Genomic DNA, 23,812 nt, shown 5'->3' on the forward strand with positions numbered 1-23,812 from the left:
GTTATCAATAATAACTATACATATGTATATGCTTGAACAGGTCAAAGGTCATTTGGTGTTAGACTTAAGGGAACATAAAGGATGGGTGGTGTAATAGTCGAGTGAAGCTCAGAAGCATATAAGATAAATTGTGTGATAATTCTAGGTGTAATGAATAAATCATTGAATTAAGAACTAATAAGATAAGTGAAGACAATCTGAAGAGTTAACATAATTTAGCAAAGAAGTGTGAGTGGAAGGGTGGTCTAAGGATTACGTAATCCATCTTATCAAGGAACTAGCTGCATGAAATTGTCTAGTTCCATACTAATACTAACTTGATAATGGACGTAATCTGACAACGGAAAATATGTAAGGCGGTTGTTTAATCTGTAAGGTTTTACGTGGAAGTCGCATTATTGTTTTATTTGACTCATTGATTCCTGACAGTGAACAACGATATAACGCTAAGTTCTAACGACAGTTCGTAACTAATACAGTAGTACAAATTCTTAATTTTCACACACAATTATTCGTTAAAACGATTGGTAAACCTCCCCATGAAAGTATGAAGAAGACGAAAATAAAAAATGAGAAAAAGTTTATTGATTTTTCATGACTACTAAAGTGGAAAGATAAGTTTACAAGTTGTATAAATAGTGGTATAAAATAAAGCCACAAAGAACTGTTAATCGTAAACCTGCTGTCTAGCTGTTTATAATTCTTAAGTAAAAATTGTAGACCCTTCTCTCCACCTGATTCGCGAAGCGTTCACCATATTTCTCAACAATTCGTTGTTTGCACATTCTTTGGAGCCGTTGAAGTTGTATATATTCTTTACTTCGTCTCCGTAATGAAATTACTGTGTTGTTTTGTAAATTGTGCGTATTGTCTAATTTCCATCTACAGCAACACCTAAGAAGTTGATGAGCTATGCAGTTTATATTTTATAATTTAAATAGCTTACCTGTTAGACTTCGTCTTTTAATATATGCCAGCAGGAGATGGCGGCACGGATATCGACACATATTAAACGTGCTACAATTGCATTCACAAATACTTACATCTACTTCGTAATGTTGTCCGCGGTCAAGCATAAACAACCACTCGCCGCTTTCATATTCTAAGTTAACGAAACGCATTCTTTTTAGTTCGTATAACACTTTGGATCTTGCGAATGGGGTCAACATGTTCAGCAAGGGTATAAGACGCTGTGGAGCATCATAATTGTATGCATGCTCTCTAACTTGACCGTTTTGTCGCATCATCTGCAATACCTGCTTCCGAGTCCAACCTGAAATATATTTATATACACTTACCAGTGGAGAGTTCAGCTTTCATATTTTTGACATCAGCAGCGGTCACCTGCTTACCTGTTCTTCCCTTAATACTTTCGATAACTTCGTCCGTCGACTGACAGTGCAATATAACTGGTTTCAAGTTTTCTTTTTCTTCTGATGACAATCGTCTACTCAACGGATCACAAACCATCCACGAACTTGTACACGGATGGTTGTGAGTCATGTTGTAAGATTTTATAACGTATTGTTGACCCTCCAATCTTACGCGAAACATCGATTGGCAATTTAAAAATTTAGACCTTAAAGGTAACACATTAGTTAGAGTCCTCACGGTTTTTTAATCACATTCAGACCTTCTGATTTACGTTTACGACCAAACGTGCAACGAAACACTACGAACAAGTATTTATATCTCACATCCTTCAACAATCTACTTTCTGCGTGAACATAGTGTGTATGGGTCATCTGAGAAAACATAGATTTATCCCATCATACTTTATGGAAATCCTTTAGCGCATTATCTAATTCAATCCAGCTTCCGAATCTCTTATTCAGCATAATACGTTGGAACGCGTCGCTTACGTTCACTGAAATCTCACTTGAGCATGAAGCACTAGATACAACATACAATAGCTATTAAAAAAGGTTATTCCTTGAAAAAAATTAACTGAAGGAAGAACAACAAATATTTAGGACTTACCCTTCAGTTGACATTTCGTCTTAACTCACAAAAACTATGCGCATCTATAACCTTTTACGTTGTTTTATCTTTCTTACGTTGTTTTCCGGACCTTATCAACAAATTATATATAGCTGTTGACTTTCACTACAGCACTTAGGACCACAGATCAAGTTTCGAAGGAACAACAGAGCTAAAGTGTGCACTACAAAACAGAAAATACTCAGTTAATGCTCTTAGCAGTTATTTAGTGTTTATTATGCATCAAAAGATGACTTATATATGGAAACATTTAATACTCATAGGACCCAACACACACACGGCAATTGAAATACGGAATGCCCGCTTCCAGTCAGCGCGTTCAAGGTCGTTGAAACGAAACGGCGGACAGATTTGAAAGGGATTACCGTTTATACCTTGCCCCTTCCCTCTTATTAACTAAGTACGGCATGTATGATGTTTTTTTAGATCTTTCCTATACTCCAATTAACGCTGATTACACGTGTTACATTCCATTTTGTGAATTCGACATATGTCTAAAAGTGAAGAACGTTTATTACTGAAAAGCATCTGTGGGGAAGTTGTTAAAGATACGTTTCTTGAGGCAAAAGACTCTTATGGAAACTGGTACCCTGTGAAGGTCCTCAAAGTTGATAAAAGTAGAGTAAGTCAATAATGTAATCAGTATGTTGTATGTTAGCACAAACGGGTGTCAAGAAACTCTTGAGTGTTTAAAATCTTTCTTGATGTGTGGTCTATTTAGCGTGTTAAATGGCTTCTGCAAACAAATGTCAGCCTTTTCTGTAGTCAATACTGTCCATACGGATTTATTCTGTTTCTGGCTTCACCGAAAAATAGATTGATCACGAAGAGCCTGTATATTACTCTCTTAGGTTCCAGTTTATAGCTTTAACAACAAATATACTTGCCTGCCATGCAAAAACATGCCTCGTCATCCCAAGTTCCCGGTTTTAATGTTTTGTGTACCATATATCCCATTCATCTATCAACTTTAAAACAGGAATTCAATAACACCGGATTTAATGAAGCGTGTTTCGGTATGTCATGCTATGTGTTTAGGTAAACTGACGGCTTTTACAACATTAGATCTGTCAGACTTTTAATCAAATATATATGGATTTCTGGGATACTAAATACTTCCATCTTACCCATGACATGCATATTTATTGACGCACTGTGTTATGATAATCCCTGCTTGTTCCAAACCTGTTCAAAACTTTAGACTAACTACAGTGTTTTGTTTTCAGTTGCATTTTATTTACCAACATATTGTTAATATACTCTACATATTTATCTTCCACTGACCAATGTCGCAACTAATATCATTACAATTACTTTAATTACCTTAACTATTTGAGGTAGTTGGTCAGTGGTCTGGTGGTTAAAAATTCACTTTACAAGTAATGTACAGGTTCTGTGTTTTTGAGCAATTCTAAGAGCCAGTGATGCTACCCAGCTAACTAGACGGGACTAGGTTGGGCAGGGTTCGAAGTGACAACCTTGTGATTGAAATCTGAGTATTGTAATCACTAAACTAAGACTGTCGTCATAAATTACAGTTTAAGGTCCACCCGCACAGGCAATATAGCTTAAAGCCAAGAAGATAAATATGCAACTAGTGAGATTAACTGCTCAGTATAAAAGCTCAATATACTACATTTGGCTGAAATCTTGTACTCTACATACAGAAAACTTCATTTACCATGTTCACTCTCTACTGTTTGTAACTGAAAATGAGTCCTCACTATGATCACTTTAACTTCACTTTTATTTTTAAAGCGAACATCAAACAGGTGAATTCAGTAATGAGATTATTGGGGTGCTTTATATACCTTTATGGAAACCTATTTGTCTCCAGAGCGCGGATTAGTTCAAGTTCATAATCAAAGCAAACAACATTATTGAAATAGCTTTGCAGATAATTGATCAACATTCGATTGGTCTGTGGCTGAATATGTTCTCGTTCAGTTATAAGTTAGTCTCAACTGGCTGTGTCTGTCATTGAAAGGTATACCTCAGAAGTACATAGACCTTGTGAAGGCTGTTTACTCGAACACTACTAATCGTGTCAGAGCTTATGGCGAACTGTTATCTGATTTTGCAACCTTAATTTGTGCCCATCAAGACTGTTCACCATCTCCATTTTTGTTCGACTTCATTATAGATATACTGATGGAAATAACGCTCTCGTCGACTGAGTTTTCGGGCATTGATCTCCTTCCAGGAAGTCCACTTATCGACTTAGAATACGCAGATGATATAGTCCTGTTTGGTGAGAACACTGATAAAATACAGTCTTTTGGTGGCCTGAGCAACAATCTCAGGATGTTTGGAATGCGTTTCTCCACCTCTAAATGCACGTTGTCGCTTCAGAACTGGCCTGCGTCAACACTTGAACTAAAGATAGGGAGTGAAGTATTCAAACGCGTTGACAACTTCACTTATCTTCGAAGTCTGGTCATCCCAAATGTATTGCTGTCTGACGAGATTTCAGCACGGATTCGAAAAGCTCGTTTGGCTTTTGTCAACTTACGTCATCTGTGGCGAAGGCGAGATATCTGTCTATCAATAAAAGGACGAGTATACTGCGCGGCAGTTCGTTCTGTTCTACTTTGTGGCTGTGAAACGTGACCATCAATAGTGGGAGATGCTCATAAACTACTAGTATTTGACTACAGATGCCTTAGAAGTATAGCTCGCATCTGCTAGGATCACCGGGCAGGTAATAATGAAGTTAGACACAGGGTATTATGGATGGGCCACGTGGCACGCATGCCTAAACACCGATTACTGCGACACGCAGTGCTGACTAGTGTTGGGGATGGTTGGAAGAAAGTTAGGGGCGGCCAAACCAAAACGTGGCATCAGTCTCTGAAGTCATTAGCTTCTGGTCTGAGCCATGTTGGTAGGTGCAGACAACTTGGTTGGGGTCCGCGCGACTATCGTAACAAATGGTTAGACTCTGGGTGACATAACTCAGGATCGATCACAATGGTGTAGGTGTATACACCCTTTGTCTTCCCTTAAATCGTGAGATTAAAATTGCCTTATACCTTTATTTCTACGAACTAATTCTTTCTTCCTATGTCCTTTTTCATATTACTACCATTGAAGTGACTACTTCTATAAATTTGGTGTTTATCCTGTGCTAATGTGGTGTGGTAACTTGTACCGTTGCATATATGTGCCTGGTCCTACGTTGTAGCTGATTGACATGAAGGCACGAAATATATATGCACTACATAAATGATTCAATTTATATGGGGGCTGGGATACTGTCCGGGTGCCCGAATCGAAGCAGGTGGTTTTCTTAGGAAGACACTTATCGAGTATTTGAACTAAGCGTATAATCCACAAGGCAATGGAGCAACGGTAAGAGATGCAGTCTCATGGTACTTGGTGACCGAGAATGGGTTAATACATCAGTTGTTCTCTAACGACCCTGGACTCTATGTGCGTCATTGGTTTGGAATCAAGGTTTTCCAACTCCCCTAGGTAGATCCTCCGTATCAACCAACCTGGTTAAACCACCGAACATTCGCTTTTCGCCCTCTCAATTTCGTAAACGTCACTCTCCCTTCGAGAAGGCAGGATAGGACTTCCCTGACAGTGGCTTTATACACGTGGCCATGTGAGAGCATTTGGAGAGGGAGATTGGACTCTCCCCACCCTTGACCGTACCAGGACATTTGAGGGCACTAACTTCCAATCGGCGAGTTACTTTCTGCATCCAGCTCCTACTCGGGTTTAAGCGGACGTGTGGTATCACTATTCTTCATACAATGTTATGGTTTGAAAGCAGATACGTAACTGCGTAACCGTTAAATGATTTACATAATTCGTTATTTGCAAAGAACGTCTTCTTTTATTTCCAGGTTCATGTTCATTTTTGTGATTGGAGTTCACGCTATGACTCTTGGTATCCCATAAATTCAAAATGCTTACGCGCTGTGAAAAAAGACTTCACAAAGGATACTGCGAAACTGGTAAAACCCTACCCTTTTAACTGTTCGATGAACAAAAGTCCAGAAACCAGTGCTAGCCATTTTGACGTGGGTAGCTATGTAATGGCTGCATGGCGCAACGACTTCGAATATCTTGCTGAGGTTCTAGCCCATCGTCAGCGACACGGCACAAGAGCAGAGTATCGTTTGCGCTATATTTGGGATCGTGTTGTAGAGTGGACACCCGTCAACAAGTTACGCAAAGCAACTCAATATGAAATCGATTATGTTTTGAAATTTTGCAAAGAGCAAGGCTCACTACCTGCAAATAAAATCCCCAATAAATTTGATCTGCAACATTCGTGTAGTAGTAGTAGTAGTAGTAGTAGTGAGTATATATCAGGAATACCTCGAGCTAAAAGAATAAGAACAACTCTGTCAGAAAGCAGGTCAACAGACCATGCCTTAGATTCTGAAATACCAAAGTATCGATCACGTCCTACTCGTGCAAGTACTAACAGTTCATCTGTCTTAGAAGACAAGAAGATTCTTCACCCAACATTGTATGATGGGATTATCGAACAGGATGGAATGGTTTATGACAAGATTGTTTTTCAATTTCATGAGGCCTGTCGAAGACGCCGTGAATTGAAGAGGAAAGCTATCGAAGAGAATGAGATGTATCTATATGGATTCGATGGTTCTGTGTCTGCCTTAGGTCAAACATCCTCCGAAAGGTCAAATCACCAAACAAGACGTGATCCCAATTTACTGAACAGCCCTAAAAGTAGTTCTGTAAGAGCTGAAAATTATACAACGGAAAACACAGTTACGCCACCATTGGGATCGCCAATCTCATCCTCTCAGAAAAGTGACGAAATAGTAAGTATGATTTTTATCATCTAAAACCTATCAAATAATTTTTGTGGTCACAGTTTGCAGTGCCTATAATTTGTACTCTTAAGTGATATTCCCTAGTTGTACGGTCGATTACAGGGGTTAAATTAGCCTGACGATAGTTTTTGTAAATGTTGGTGATTGAATGAAGAAACCTTAGTAGCTGAAATAGATACTCCACAGGAATCACTTCATAGCCCTTTGACCTGATAGTTTGATTTGCGCAGCAAGTCAACAACGTCAGGAAATGTATATTCATTGTTCCTGGTTACTTGAGCCTGTCCATATGTCATTATTTCCCTCACAATTTTGGGATCCGACCCAACGCCTTTAGGTACACTTAATATGTTCGCCATCCCATCCTGGTTTGGATGTCTTCCTAATCTTTTGTAAAACACCGGGAAGTAAAAGTTCTATGTTGGAAGACAAGCACCCAGTTATATGAGAGCTCAAGGAGGTTGACACCCACTTACTCTTTTCCGTGTCAGGATGACCTGTAATAACCAGTTCGTTATGTGAAGTAGCATCTTAGATCTCTTTACTTGTAATAGTTGTCTGTATCTACATAGTGTTGCTTACAATATCGAGCTTTATAACGAAGGATTGGTATCCGTCACAATCGATTTCATGTTTTCAAAATACAGAATCTTCATATCGTCATTTTGTCCGAGCAAGTCTTGTGTTTTCATGCTTTTCTGTATGTAATTAAGTGATTAGTACTCATAGCCACCAGTTTAAGGAAGCTCAAGTTTAAGAGACCTCAGATCAGATTGAAACGAAAACAGTTGTCATATATCATAAAGTTAGTATGAGAGAAGTAAAAGTGATAGCAAACGAGTAGGGACATGTTATTAAAGCGTTCAGAGTTTAAACCTAAGTTATTTTATCTCTAGATTCTACATTTGTGGAGAAATCAATTTCAGAAATCATAAAATGATTTACAGTGAGCTTGGTTCATTGGTTTTTACTATATTCTTATATGCATTGACTTATTTAGTATGAAGCTCGTTATTTTATTATTAATGTATCTTTATTGTATTAATCAGTTCACCGTGGTATTTATATTCAGTGACAATTACTCTGTTCGTAAATTATAATTATGTTAACCGATATATAACTGATTAACTTTGGCTTCTGCTTGAAAATGTACTTATGTTTCTCTTCAAGCCGTGCTTTGATTTGAAACCGGTTGAATGGAATACTGGGTTAATGATCTAATAGTGACAGACATGATAAAAATGATTCGTAGCCAACTGTATTTGTGTTAAGTGTTTTAGGAACAATGGTTAATGTAATAAGTTTACAACCAACATGTTCAGCGTCCTGATATCAACTTTTATATGTCATTTTTTTCTCGAGTATAATGGGGAGTTGAACGTTTGAGACAGTGCGATATTCACGGTCGTGGATCTTAAGCCACAACACTCGGAGTTTTCAGTAATCGATTTATGTGGTTTTGTAGGTGGCACCTATCAAATTTGGATTTCCTTATGGGACTCAAGTCAACAGTCATTGATTACATGGGTCATTGTTATGTCTTTTTATGTGAGCCTTGTATGAGAAGTGTTTTTTAAACATCTGGTTTTCATCAATTTGGTATTATACTAGTCTCTTTTATTGAGTGACTGATGGTTAATAATATGATTGTTTATCCCTATATTTCATTTTACAAAAGCGTTTCAACTCCAGTATTTATGTTATGTGTCACTTAGACACAATACCATTGTTCCAGGTCATGCAAAGCCCAACAGTTTTATTACGTAGCGTGGAGTGATGGAAAAGCAGGTTAGCTTGTAATATATGATGACTCCCTGGTCAGGTTGCTTGGGGTTTGGGACCGCCAGATATTTTCTAGGAATAATGCTGAACTTATTTTTGGTAAAATTCATAACTTCTACACAAGCTGTATGACGAAAAGCTGATAAGTGTATTGGTTGGCTTTTTTTACTCATTATTAATGTGCATTATTTTCCGACCTCATCAGATCCTCATGTTTTGTTATATTTTACATAGTGACATTTGTCTTTTCTCTCATAGTGTACCATATTTTTTCCTACATAGTTATGCAGATAAATCTGTAAATCACTGTGTAAAGAGGCAGTGGTCAGTTTTGCTTGATCCTGTGAAGTTGAAACTAAACTGAAGCCATTATAAGGGGCTGTAATACTACTCACAATGAAAGATTATGTTTGTCGTATCAGTGTTCGTTTTTAATGTGTCCTTTTTGCCAATTTCGTGTATTATATTTTAGTTATATACTGCTTCTATTTATGATAATGTCAGTATACTGCTTTTTCCTAAAGAAAGAAACGAAGCTGTTAGAGAAGGCATCTCATCTCTCAAACAGTTCATTAAATTTGTCTGAGTCAAGTAAATGTGATGAACGACCACGTCGAACTATAGTATACAAAAGAGAAGCAGAAATAAAAATATCTAGTATGCCTATCTCAAGAGAGATTTTCACGAAAGTTCCCGCCAAATCAGCTGCTCCTGTTGTATATCCATGCCCTCACTGCTCTCGTCAGTTGCGAAATTCAAAATTACTCGACGCTCATATTGTTAATTATCACAAAAGTGTATCTGGTAGCACAAAATCCACAACACACACGAAAAAAGAAATTTATCAGAATCGATATTTGCCATGGAAATCTCATATGCAGTTATCTTCTCTTGGCCCAATGTCAAAGGAAAAACCAAGGTATTTGGTTTTATAGTAGTTATCTTATTATTCAGTAGCTTTTCTCATTCCTGACTTTTGTTCAAAGATGGTTTTTGTCTGATGACTTCTGTGGCTTTTTATAGTTAATTTTGCCCGAAACACCTTTAAAAACTTGTCTTAGTCAATACCTTTAAATGCATTTTTTAAATGTAAATGTTCCGCATAACTAAAAGGGACTAGTTTATTGTGTAATCACCGTCCAGAAGACGTATATGAGTTATCTATTGCTTACTTTCCTCAATAGTTTTAATTCATGACACTGCTAAGCTTAATGAAAAATAAAGAAAATGCAGTTTTAAGTTCTCTATTTGCCAACAGAGTTTGAAGTCTCTGTATATTCTGAATGGTTTTTTTATGTATTAAAAGTACTTACTTTTATAATGGAGTGCGATTTACAATCATCAAGTTGGATCCCTTTCTCGTTCTTCATGTTTTTAATACTTGCACCTACATCTTTAAAATTGTTATTTAATGGTGTTGCAGTTCCAAACTGTATGCACTTGTTTCAAAATGAATTTAACTTAACTCAAGTTTAAATAAAGCAAGAACAAATATTGGTGCAGAATAGTATGAATTCATATTATTTCGAGGTTTCTCGTCAGCTGCTTACAAACCAAAAAATGTGATAGAATTTTTACATTGAGATAGAGTGAAAACAAATGACATACTTACTTACTTTTACTTACACCTGTTACTCCTCGTGAAGGAGCATAGGTCGCTCACCAGCATTCTCCATCCAACCCTGTCCTGGGCAATCCTTTCCAGCTCCTTCCAGTTGTAATTCATCCTTTTCATATCTGCTTCTATTATCCGACGTAATGTGTTCTTTGGCCTTCCTCTTTTCCGCTTCCCTTCAGGATTCCAAGTTAGAGCTTGCCTCGTGATGCAGTTTGACGATTTGCGTAATGTATGTCCTATCCATTTCCATCGTCTTTTCCTAATTTATATATATATATATATGCTAGAACAGGTCAGAGGTCAAAAGGAATTAATTCGGGTTGGGTGGTGTAATAATGGAATTGAATAATCATAAGATAGGTTACGTAATAATAATTAAATAGAATTTGAAAAGTTAAGATAATTTAAGAGGATATATATATATATATATATATATATATATATATATATATATATATAGTTATTATTGTAACCCAGTTATTTACACTCATCTATGTCATTTGTTTTCACTCTATCTCAATGTAAAAATTCTATCACATTTTTGGTTTGTAAGCAGCTGACGAGAAACCTCGAAATAATATGAATTCATACTATTCTGCACCAATATTTGTTCTTGCTTTATTTAAATTCATAAAGGGAACCAATTGCATGTAACTCAAGTTTGTTTTGTTTTATATGGATACGATCATAGGTTTTTTGTCGTCTTCATATAGATTTATTTTCTTGTTTTTATTGAACCCTATTCTGATAGATCAAGTGCTCCTGAGTTCACCAGACTTCTTTCTTGTCACTGTTGCAATGCACGAGCATATGCTACAGAAAAAGAACTTGGTCTTATTCAATGTTCACATTGTTTATGTTGGTTTCATCGTTTGTGCGGTGGTACTTCATTTGACTCGAAACTATTTTCAAATGTAGACTTGTTGAGTAATAACGAACTTTGTTCACCTGTTGTTTGTAATAATTGTCGGATGGTCTTACGTCCAGCTAGGAGATCCCGCAAAAACGAATGGCGTACGGGGTTACTACGATCACATGACCTTAACTCTGAATTTTCAAAACGAGGTCTGTTAACTGATGTGTCGTCTATTTTGAATAAAGCCTGTCAGTTACGTCCATTATTAGCTTCTGGGTGGCAGATATTGAACAGGTCAAATTTGCCTTCTGTGTCTGATCAAGTAAAGCAAGATTCTGGCGTTTTCAAAAATGCCTATCAAGACGCATCCAAACCAAGTGAATTTCCAACATCGAAGTTTGCTGGAAGTATCAAACATACAGCTCCCGTTATACATACCCCTGAGGATCAAGTCAATCGTAAGTTATCTCTTTTAAATAATTTCTACTATTAGTATTTTATTATTGTTAGTAATTTCAACATATGTGTCTGACTTATCACTTAAGTATCGAGATAATATGACTTCGTTTTTAATGCTGTTTTGTAATCCTAGTTAGTCCAGATGTATTACTAACTACTGGATGTATCTTAGTTGTTGATATTTCAAGTACAATGATGCTTGATGGTCACTTTGATTTTGATTAGGTAGTCCTGTATTCTCTTATGTTGTAGAACGTCGGGTGCATACTATTATACAATACATTGAGGGCTCGAATGAATAACCCGAGGGTATCATTTATTTTTTGGATTGGACCCACTATAGGTTAAGTTACAATATTTGAAGTCGATGTTGTTGGTTCAAGAACTTTCACTCTTGATACGTATTCTGTAAATTATATTTTTCTATACTGGTTTATTTGGATAGTGTAGTAAGAAAATAAAGATTATCAGAACTGTTACATATTAACACAATACATTTAGAACTATCGGATCACAGATACACTCATTAAGAACATTTAAATATGAAAAATAAAGGGTCATCTACGTAAATTTAAGGTAAAAGGAAACGGAGATACTAAAGAAAGTAAACCGAAACTCACCATGCTGGATAATAAATCAATATTACCTAAGTCTTTTATGTAACTATTCTCTGACGGATTCTTCTGAGTGAATGGATTGTTTACGTGATATTAATTTCGAGGTAAAGACAATGTATTCTTTCAATGTGACATTCCTTGTTCACAAATATGCTGTTACATATATATATATATATATATATATATATATATATATATATATATATATATATATATATATATATATATATATATATATATATATATATAGCGAGGCTTGATTGAGGATCTACTTAATAGGATTGATCGTATTTGTATAGACGGTACGACTGAAGACAAAGTGAGGTTACTGAACAAGACACTGATGGAGCATGGCCGTCCTATGAAATTCACAAATCGATTGTAAAGTCACAGTATAGTGAGACCTGCTACATTTTTGGTACCGAAAAACCCTGTCTACATCACTCTACCATTTGGAGGTGAGTTAAATAGTCCTGTGTTGAAATAAAGGCTCAAACCAGTCTTTAGTAAGACGTGCTATTCAGCGAAAGTCATTATCATTGAAAGAACAAGCTCTATGCTTCACCATAAACCTAAACAGGATGTAAACGATTGGGTCACATTCTTGATTGCAGCCCTGGTGTCCTCCTTCTGCATCTCAAGCCTGGACTCAGATTGATCACATCGCGATCAGCGACAGCTGGCGTGGTTGTGTACAAGACTGCCGCTCCTTTTGGAGTACCTATCTGGACTCTGATCATGTCCTGGTCTGCGCCAATCTTACCTTACTTTCCAGTGGCCAACGAAGTGACCGCCACCAAAGGATTGATGTCAGCAAGTTGGTTGCAACTTCTGTTGCTACTAAGTATCGCGCCAAGCTAGCTTCTAGGTTAGCTACCATTCCACTGAAAAGTATAGATGAGCATTGGTTGCAATTGCATGACGCCATGAAAATGGCGAGTAAAACCGCTTGCGGCTTCGCGAGACGTCCCGCTTACAAGCACTGGGTTTCTTCAGGCTCTTTACAACTCATTGAAGCCTGTCGGTCTACTCCGGGTGACCGTGAGTTTGACCACAAACGAAGGATATTACGTAATGAAATCAGGTAAAGCTTGCGTAAGGACCGAGAAGCCTGGTGGTCGGAGCGTGCTAATGAGCTGGAAGCAGCAGCTGCATCTGGTAACTACCGGAAGCTCTTCCAACTCATCCGAGCCACTGGCAGCAAGAAGTCTGGTGTGAGTGAAACAATCTGCGAGAATGATTGGATGCCAATCACTAACATCCATCGACGTTTTGGACGATGGGCAGAATTTTCGAAGGGCAGTTCAACTGGCCTGCTGCCTCGGCAACATCGATCAGACTGTCCTGCCTTCCATGGTCGGTGACGACTGATCCACCAAATGAGGCGGAAGTCCGCAAGGAACCCCAACTCTTGAAGCGCTACAAATCACCTGGCCCAGATGACTTACCTCCGGCTCTTTTTAAAGATGGTGACTTTCTGACTAAGGAACTGACGACGTTGTTTACAAAGGTGTGCGAACTAGAGGGTGTACCAACGTCATGGAATGAGTCGATAGTTGAAAAAGTTTCACGTCGTTCCTGTAACAACTATCGGGGGATAAGTCTAATTCCGATTGCGTCCAAGCTATTGGCTTCCGTCATACTTCGTAGGTTGTTCAAAAGCCGAGAATGATTGACTGGTGAGGAGCAGGCTGGGTTTCGTTCTGGTCGAGGATGTATTGATCATATCTTCACCCTCCGCCAAATGTTAGAACACCGCCATACTTATCAAAGGCCAACAATCGTAGTGTTTCTTGACATCAGGACTGCCTTCGATTCGTTGGACAGGACTGTTCTCTGGGATTGTCTATTGAAGAAGGGTGTGTATGAAAAGTTCATTAACATCTTTAAGGCCCTATATACTAACACCTCAGGCAGAGTGAGGGCATACAACCACCTCTCTCCATTGTTCCATTCGAACAGTGGGGTTAGGCAGGGTTGCCCAATCGCACCATTCCTCTTCAACTTTGCCATCAACGACATTCTGGAAACATCTGCCGGATGTAGGCGCTGGTGGTGCGGATCTGTTGCCTGGAGAAAGCCTTCTCGATCTTGAGTACACAGGTGATATTGCCTTACTGTGCGATGATACCCAAACCATGCAATTCTCACTTAATCAGTTGGCAATCAGTGTCCGTAGGTATGGTATGTGCTTTGCACCTTCTAAGTGCAAAGTACTTCTACAAGACTGGCAGGATTCTAATCCTGTACTCACTCTGGATGGTGAACAGATAGAAGTAGTCGAGAAGTTCGTGTATCTAGGTAGCTGCATAATTGCTGGTGAGGGTGTGAGTGATGAAATCGATGCACGTATAGTGAAAGCCAGAGCGGCTTATGCCAATGTGGGCCATCTTTGGCGCCTTCGTGATGTTAGTCTGGCTGTAAAAGGTCGGATCTACAACGCGTCGGTGAGAGCAGTTTTGCTCTATGCTTGTGAAACCTGGCCTCTCCGAGTTGAGGACGTTAGACGACTCTCTGTGTTCGATCATCGTTGTCTCCGAAGGATTGCTGACATCCAGTGGCTGCTCCATTTTAGTAATGCAGAGGTTCGGCATCGTGTGTTCGGGCACAGAGATGATAATGCAATCGATGTCACCATCTTGAAACACCGACTTCGGTGGCTTGGACATGTTCTACGAATGTCGTCCCAGAGGATTCCACGTCGTGCATTATTTGCCGACTCTGGGACTGGTTGGAAAAAGCGGAGAGGTGTTCAGTATATGACATGGTGTCGGGGTATGAAAGAAGGCTGCAAAGGGCTAGCTTGTGTTGGTCCTTCACGACTCCCTGGCTGGGGTCCGAGAGATGGTGCGACACAGTGGCTAGGGACGATATCAGATATGGCTCAGAATAGAAGCTAGTGGCGATCCTGCTGTAACCTTCTTTTACTTTCTTCATAAGCAGTGGTTGTATCTTCCTTAACTGAAAGATTTCTTCTGGTTGTACCTTTCCGTTTCCGCAATTGTTATTATTTTACACTACCTTACACTAATCTGTACGTTATTTTTTTTACTCTCCTTACCTTGTTTTCCTTCTCTTCGAATTCTCGTTGTTTTGTGTGGCGCATATGTATTTGGTGCCCTCTTGTATTAATATTTATGTGTTCAAATAAATAATAAATAATCACATATTACTGCGTTCATCAATTCGAGTGTGTCTGGCTACACAAATTAGGGTATCTAAACACGTACCAAAATGGTTGCAAAAAAAACAAATAAAGTCAAATGACTCAATAATAGTAGACGATAGATATCCATCTTCTTATCTATCGCTAAATGCATAGTGGAAACAGTAGTGTTTGCTGTATCTTCTACCTTTCAGAATTAATGATCAGTTGAAGTGACATTCAGAATGGTAGTTGTTTACTAAGATATTTTATACGATGTTCTTTTATAGTTCATCTGTGTAATTATAAATGACTTGTGGCTACTCTTTTTTGTATTCTGATGTGATTGATGATCCAAAAAAGACGTAAATGGTATGTCGATTGACACGAATACATATCGAACTAAGTACCTTAGACCAGGCAGTTCTTCTATGTTCAGTATTTATATCCACAGGTATTGTTCCTATTATCAACCTGGATTCTGTTTTGGGAAATATAGAACAAACACTATGTGGAACATTGTTGATTTAACCGTGGTGGATTCATACCTTCGGAATAAAGAAAATAGTCTCACAGTTGTTGTAGACGGTCTTAACTGTTGTTTTTTAAATGTTAAAACTTGACTAGTTACCACATTGTTTCTGCTTACAATCACCTCTTTTACGTCCAGTTTCTTGTACTGTTTTCTTATATGTTTTAGGCAAATGCAAGCAACAAATGAACGTTCTATATCTGGTTCACTCCTATCTATCGTAAAGAATTACTTTAATCTTCCAGATTACTTTTGGCTCTAAGTTAATGAACGTATACTATTTGAGTTATATCACTTAAACACTAGTTAAAATCTGACATTCGAAGATAATCTGAAATAACTTGTATCATCTGAAATAAACGTTTTTTTTTGTATTGAAATAAATCGTATCCGAGTTCATAAACGATGATCATTGTTGTTGATGAAGTTCTCTAATGCCAAATCACTTAAGCTATGTGAACGTTGGGTTTGTTTTGGCCAAGTAAGAAAATGTTGGACAATTATATAGAACTTAGTGGCTAGTGTTACTTGTTTTATAGGACTGGGCAGGTTTATTCTTTCGCTTCCCTGAGTTTGTATTTACTTAGCATGCCTTATGAAATGGTAGTGGTTCTCTTTATATAAAAATTGTTACTTTGCATGTACTAAAATATATAACCAATCTAAAATTAAAAGTTCCTAGTTTCTTATCTCTTTCCATAGTACATATTATTGTTTAGAGATTTCTCTTTAAAAATTCCGACTATGTTACTTTCCATCTTTATTTTAGAACAATAATGATGAAGAATAATTGCTTATTCGGTCTTGATAGAATTTTACAAAAATGTTCATAGACAGTTTTTATTTAAAGTTTTGCTAAATGAAGAATTTCGTTTCTTCATTTTGTTTTATAGGTCTCTATATGGAATTGAGGGGTATAGCGTTTGGAAATCTTTCTGAAGCTAATGGTGAAATCACTGCGTCTAAGTGTGATCACTTACAGCTGCCAAACGATAATCATACTTTTTGCATTTCTACTCCGGACTCTGAATGTCCTAATACCAACTGGCCATTAGACGAAGCAATTAACGGTTCTGCTCAGTCGGAATCCGTTTCATACCAAGTTACTGATCCTACTTATCATATTGCCTCTCAAGATTTGTCAGGATTTCTTCAGGATCTTGGTCCCGATATCATTCCAGAAATTTCAGGTTTTAATGTTGATGGAGTGATAAATATCAGTAGTGTTACTGCTGATTCCTGTTCTGTAGATGAATTTTTGAAGGTACCCAGATCTTATCCAGAACAGCCACCCGTTTCACAGAATAATGATAAGTTATGTAGAGAGAACACTGCTTTGCAGTTGCTTTGTTCTCATCCTAGGATTACTAATACGTCTGTTAAAGATCTAGGTACTATTCTTGATATTTCTGCTTCGGAAGATTCTACTCTAAGTCCTTTGAAATATTTTTCCAATACTGTATGTAATAATCATTTAGAGTCAGGTCAGCAACTTCTTTCATGCGATTCTAATATCCCTTCAACCTCGTCACCTGACAAGCCTATGATTCAAACATCCGTTGATGTCAAAATCAACAGATCCAATATCGATGGTGGAATTTCGGTTAAGTAAGTTGCTTTATCTTAGTGTGATTTTAATCGAGACATTGGAAAAGGTGTAGATGTTTTTCATCGGAAAACATATGTGAATTATTCTTAATCTTGGTACAATCGGTCTGTAGTATTTATGAGCTTTTGCCGTTTTACTGTGGATCTCCTAAAGTTAATTAGGCTTAACCATTAAGTCAGGTCGCAGAATTCTATTGATCTCCTAGTTTCTCTCATTCGCATATCCATACTGTGATCATGAATATAACATACTTTACATGGTGGTTAATGTGTATCATAACTTAGTGTTGTTACATTTAGTGAGGTTTATATCTAAGATATGTATTGTGGATACCTAACCACCACCACGTACCTGGATGTGTAATATTGGTTGACATGAGAGTTGGTTGGCATAATGGTAAGGATGAGCAAATCAAGATTTGGGATCGTTCTGCGATGTCACTCACTTCTGGTCTCAATAATGTCGGTATGTGAACATTCTATGATTAGAACTCATGGAATACTCGTAGTGAGTGGTTTGAGATATTAAATGGGATTAGGGTAGAGCAGTTAGGATGATGAAATTGTATTATTTCTCTATCTTGCTCTAAATATTGGATTACTTGTGACCCATAACTCTTCATCTATCTCATTCTCGTAAAACTGCGTCTTTCTCTTTCGCCTAATTAAGTAATTGAAGTTAAATACTCTTATTCGCTTCTCATTTCTAGCTGTAATGATTTGGCAGCTATATGTACATGCCATGTTCTAAATTGATGATAACCGTCTGACTATATTGTTTAGTATTTGAATATTGCTTTTTGAAAGTCGAGGTTGTAGGTCTATGTATTGTCATTGACAGATACACGTTTCCATCCTGACTTAGAGTTTAATTTAAAGGGTAATTTCTATTTTGAAATATTTAAGAGTGAATGTTCTCAGTAAATAATGAGTTATCTGAAGCATAGAATAATTTTGTGAAACATTCTTGTAAGTATGGAAAACATTAAATGTTAAACATTCAAGCTGTTTAATAGAAATAACTCGTTAATTGATATTTGCTTGTTTCCGTATGTCATCAGTGAATCAAGTGACAGAATTTCAACTAATCATTTGGGAACGGGTGTCGGATCAGATATTATTAACCTTTCTATTCCAAAATGTGCACGTTCAATCATCTCTGATTTACTGAGTAGTCCTTTAAATGATTTCGTTACACCTTGTGTCAGTCAGCAGTCTGATCTAAAAGGATCTAATATTCTGCATACATCTTGTAAGTATACTTTTATCCTTCTGTGCTTTCTACTATTGGTCTGCAATACCTATTTTGTATATCAGTATGTTTCTGTTTTTATGTAATTGTTTATGGAACAGTTATTCCACTTAGATATATTATGGATATGCACTATCTGTGTTCATTTGGATATTACTATGGAAATTCAAATTTACTTCATATTTAAAACAATCTAAAAATTAAAAGTTATTGAAGCAGTATCTGAAATTTTCAGGGTAATTTTGTTATTGTAGACATTCTTTTCAGTTTGTAAAAATTACTAATTTTTAGATTTTTATTTTCTTAAGTAATAAACTGATATTTTTCTCGAATTCCAGGCACATCGAATGAATTTGTACACCTCTCATCAACGTCTGGATTAAATTCTTTGGACATTGACTGGTTAGAGGCAGATAGCCATAATCAGTCTGTGAATTCTTCTACTAGTCCAGTGTATCAAAATAATGTCAAGATATATGACCATTCCACGTTGAATGAGTTTTCTGATCTTGCCAACCATATAACAAATTTAAGCAACATGACCTTTCATTTTTCAGTTGAACAGCTCAGAAAGTTAGCACAAACTCAAGATAACTTGTTGAACGTAGATGAGTGTATCTTAACGCCATTTGAAAATGCTCTAAGTGTTATGGAAGCCCAGTTGGATGTAATCACAACCCATGTTACCAACTTTGAACAACTGCAGAAATATGATCATAATAATATGAATACAGAATGCGGTTATTTGGAAGACGAGAAAGTTCCTTCATACACAAAACATCAAGGAACAAACCAAGTTCTTACTCCCAGAGGTCCTTTAAATTTATCTCAGTCATCTAATGGAGTACATGCGACATTTTCCTGGGGGAAAATGAATGACAAAGCTTCGTTTCCCTTTGTTCTCGAAGGTGCAAAACATAAAGAATATAAGATAGATTTAGAAACTTATTTAGAAAGTGCCAAAACTGCGGCTCAATATCTTTACCGTCTACAAAAAGTATCATTACAAGAGTCAAACCTTCATACTGACGTGCCAAATGTGTTGAATGATTAATTTCACAATCGTATCAGTGGGATTTCAAATAGAGTAACTATTTATGCGAGCGACGATAGCAACAATGTCATTATGTCCTCAAGTTTACCTGTTTTAAAGTGACTGGAATAATTATTTTATTGATTAACCTCGTACAGTTTGTATATATATGATATGAACCTTGTACATCACTGCACCCATGCAATGTGACTACTACTGCATTCCAATTTATACTAGTGTCCTGCATGTGTACTTTATTGGTACTAATACGTTTACATTACTGGAGTTTTGATTCTTATTCCCCTTCAGAGCTATCGCAATATGTAATGCTGTCATTTTTTTATCTAAATATTTTGCATGTACACATCCAGTTTATATAACTACTTGATTACTTCTATTCTGTTATTTTATACTTAGTATTCATCCATTTTATGTAATCTTCAGAAGTGTACGTCATGAAGTATTCATTTATTTACAGACATGTTTTCTTATCAGAATGCATGCGTTTTCTCTCTGCGATTCTGAAATACGTACCAAGAGTATCACCTCATCTTTTATTTCCTTTAACGTCATATCAGAAGGTAGCCGAAAAAGTAATATATATCTGCAGCGTAAACAAAACACGACTCAACAAATGGAGATATTGATCTCAGGTCGCTTTTTCAGAGTGCCTGATATATGCTTGTAAAGTCATTGTGAAACGGCCTGATATTTTTATGTAAATATGTTTTATAGTAACTACAATCAGTCTGAGAAGTGCGGAAACTTGATTCTGTAGTTCTCTACATTTCGAAACAACGGAAAAAGAGGAATATAATATGAAAATGAACCAAAAGCAAATGGTCATATAGGGAATATGATTTATTATTATTTTTAAGGTTCAGGCCAAATAAATAGTTAAGATGTTTGAACTATTGGGATAGATTTTAATTCATGCTCGCAGCTACTGCGTTTCAAATGCTAATAGGATTAGTTCTAACTATTCATACACAACTCACCCGACCGAAGCTGCCACCTTGACGCGGTGGTCGGGCTTGCCTATCGTGATGACCCAACCGAGCTATATTGGCTGGAACATATGTTCCTGTAGGTTCTACTATGCCAGCCAGGTCGATTGGAGAACGGTAAGACTAAAAGTAGCAACTCAAGGTCTGAGGGCGAAGTCGTACTGCTGACTGTAGAGAGGTGTGACAGCAGTAAGGTGTTTCCCTCGGACAACCAGCATCTGCAGCGATCTTGCCTTCTCACAAAGAAGGAAGGGGTTAGAAAAAGTCGACCCTAAAAATGCCACACCTCACCTTACCTCACGGATTTCCGTCTCCGGTGGTAAGGCCCTTTGAAGAACGGAGCAAACACGTCAAAAACCTTCCACAAAAAGGCCGTGCGCGACCGGCCTCAAGCAGTTGTCCCTTGGGCTCTGCGGTCACGCTCCCAGGTCGTTAAGACAAACACTAATCCAATTTCCTTTTCAGGTTCCTCAAGAAATACCCTTCCACGGTGTGGGCAGCCGGGAAGTGACATCAGCCCTCATACCCGTAACAGCACACAACACCAAGTTGGTCACATTCAAATCCTTCCTACACCTCCTAATACCTTTTTTATCTCCATGACCAACCCTCCTCACGTCTCTTTATCACATCGCACCGCTAGGGCAAACGATTCGAGTACGCGGAACGCTATTCCTGGTCTCCTGAAACCACGCTCTAAACTACACGTAGGAGCTTTTAACGTCCGAACACTGTGCCAAATAGGACAGCAGGCTTCCTTAGCTAAAACTTTAGAATCTCGCGCCATCGATGTGTGCTGCGTCTCCGAAACGCGCATACAGGATCCGAGTAGCGTCATTCATTTGAAATCACCATGTCTAAACAAAGAACCAACTCGATTCACACTTCGTGTATCTGGAAGCCCAGATGCGGCTCCTCGTGGACTCGCCGGCGTAGGTATAGCATTGAGTCCTAGGGCAGAACTAGATCTCTTAGACTGGATCCCAGAAGACAGTCGTTTGTGCGTTGTCCGACTAAACGGAACAATAAGGACTCGGAAAAATAGGGACACTCGTCGTTGCCTCTTTGTCGTCTCTGTCTATTCTCCCACTGACTGCAGCGCAGATGATGTAAAAGAAGAGTTTTACAGAATGCTCTCCGACCTTCTCCGGAAAGCTAGGCGCTCCCATGTAGTAATGGTGGCTGGTGACTTTAATGCTCAAGTAGGTAAACTAAGCGATAGGGAAAGACACCTAGGTGGATCTTATGGTGTCGTGGCTCAAAGAACAGATAATGGCGACCGTCTGTTGCAGCTATGCTCAGATAACCGCCTCTTTCTTGCAAATACTAACTTTAAGCATAAGGAAAAACATCTTTTAACATGGCGACCCCCTAATTCTTCCCAACGTTGAACCCAAATAGATCACATCGCTATCAGTCACCGATGGAGGGGCTCGACAGAAGACTGTCACTCATTCTGGAGCACATGCTTAGATTCAGTTCATGCTCTAGTGCAAGCGCGTATTTGCCTGCGTCTTACTGGACGTAAGAAAGACGCTGCAAGGAAACCTCTTAGGGTCATATTTAATGATAGTCAAGCTAAGAGTATATTTCAGGAACAACTAGGAAAACAGTTAGGCAGACATTTATGTGATGCCCACCCCGAGGAAGTATGGAATGATATCCGAAAAGCTGTGGAAACAGCAGTGATATCTGCTAGTAAGGTAAACCAGAAGGTTAGGGAGCAACACTGGATCTCAGCAGCATCTATCTCACTGATAAATGCCCGAAAACTCATTCCACCTGGCTCTGAACATAATGAAGAGCGGAGTCAGCTTAAGCGCAAGCTGACAAGAAGTCTACGCAATGATCGCGAACAGTGGTGGATAGCGAAAGCAAGAGAGATGGAAAAGGCAGCGGCAATAGGTAATAACAGACAATTGTTCAGACTCGTTAAGGAAACCGGAATTAGGAACCCGACCGTTAGCGAAACAATCTCAGAGAAAGATGGACATATTATACATTCTCAATCCAGGAGATTGGATCGATGGGCAGAACACTTTAGGGATCAGTTCAACTGGTCTTCAGCCACACTCCGGTTTCCCACGATCTCTAGTCAACCTGAATGGAAAGTTAATGTAGGTCCTCCGTCCCTTTACGAAGTTGAAAAGGCCATAGGAAATCTGAAACGAGGGAGAGCAGCAGGCCCTGACAGGTTTACTCCTGAGATTTTTAAGGATGGTGGTCCAGTATTAGCAATGAGATTAACCGAGGTCTTAGGTAGAATTCGGGAACTGGACGTAATCCCATCTGACTGGTCTCAATCACTGATTGTGCCAGTCTGTAAGAAAGGACAAAAGTCCTCTTGTGACAATCACAGAGGAATCAGTTTGACTAATATAGTGTCTAAAATATTAGCTTCAATAATACTTCGACGCCTAACTAAAGCTCGTGAAGAGCAGACTAGAGAAAATCAGGCTGGTTTTCGACCTGGACGTGGTTGTATAGTCCAGATATTCACACTACGTCAGGTTCTAGAACACAGACACACATTCAGACGCCCCACAATGGTAGTATTTCTCGACCTTAAGGCGGCATTCGACTCTGTTGATCGTGAGGTTCTATGGCAGTGTTTGTCACTGAAAGGAGTACCAAAGAAGTACATTAACCTTATAAAGGCTCTCTACTCGAACACAACTGGTCGAGTGAGAGCTTATGGCGAACTGTCATCAGAATTGATTACCTCAAGTGGTGTTCGTCAGGGCTGTCCACTCTCCCCATTCTTGTTCAACTTTGTCGTCGATGTACTTTTAGAGATAACACTCTCCTCATCTAAATTTCCAGGGGTTGAACTCCTACCGCGAGGTTCACTTGTTAACTTAGAATATGCTGATGACATAGTTTTATTTGGTGAAGACGCTAACAAAATGCAGAGTCTTCTGACCACTGTAAGCAACAATGCAAGCATGTTCGGGATGCGATTCTCTCCCTCGAAATGCAAAATGTTGCTTCAGGATTGGGTTACATCGACACCCGAACTAGTGATAGGGAGTGAAGTAGTTGAGTGTGTCGACCGCTTCACTTATCTTGGAAGTCTCATCAGCCC

At 38.2% G+C, this 23,812-nt stretch overlaps 1 protein-coding gene across 2 annotated transcripts; it reads left to right on the forward strand.

Annotated features, from left to right (window-relative positions):
• Positions 1-827: 827 nt before the first annotated feature.
• On the forward strand, positions 828-20,605 carry MS3_00003426 (uncharacterized protein). 2 transcript variants are annotated; one of them, XM_051211226.1, is made up of 7 exons: positions 828-2,623; positions 5,856-6,806; positions 9,125-9,519; positions 10,970-11,532; positions 16,721-17,435; positions 18,497-18,687; positions 19,026-20,605. In XM_051211226.1, the coding sequence occupies exons 1-7, from the start codon at positions 2,492-2,494 to the stop codon at positions 19,739-19,741; spliced, it is 3,663 nt and encodes a 1,220-aa protein (XP_051071264.1). In that variant the 5' UTR covers positions 828-2,491; the 3' UTR covers positions 19,742-20,605. The 2 variants fall into 2 exon arrangements, with proteins under 2 accessions (XP_051071264.1, XP_051071263.1); XM_051211225.1 differs by having other exon boundaries at positions 15,996-18,687.
• The last annotated feature ends 3,207 nt before the right edge of the window (positions 20,606-23,812 follow it).

Source organism: Schistosoma haematobium, chromosome ZW (assembly GCF_000699445.3).
Source record: "Schistosoma haematobium chromosome ZW, whole genome shotgun sequence".
Taxonomy (NCBI): Eukaryota; Metazoa; Platyhelminthes; class Trematoda; order Strigeidida; family Schistosomatidae; genus Schistosoma; species Schistosoma haematobium.

Excerpts from the sequence above, each read along its gene's own strand:
- MS3_00003426 (XM_051211226.1), top strand. The coding sequence starts at position 2,492 with ATGTCTAAAAGTGAAGAACGTTTATTACTGAAAAGCATCTGTGGGGAA. Across the intron at positions 11,533-16,720 it reads CCCTGAGGATCAAGTCAATC|GTCTCTATATGGAATTGAGG; the intron begins GTAAGTTATCTC and ends TTTGTTTTATAG. Across the intron at positions 17,436-18,496 it reads GATGGTGGAATTTCGGTTAA|TGAATCAAGTGACAGAATTT; the intron begins GTAAGTTGCTTT and ends GTATGTCATCAG.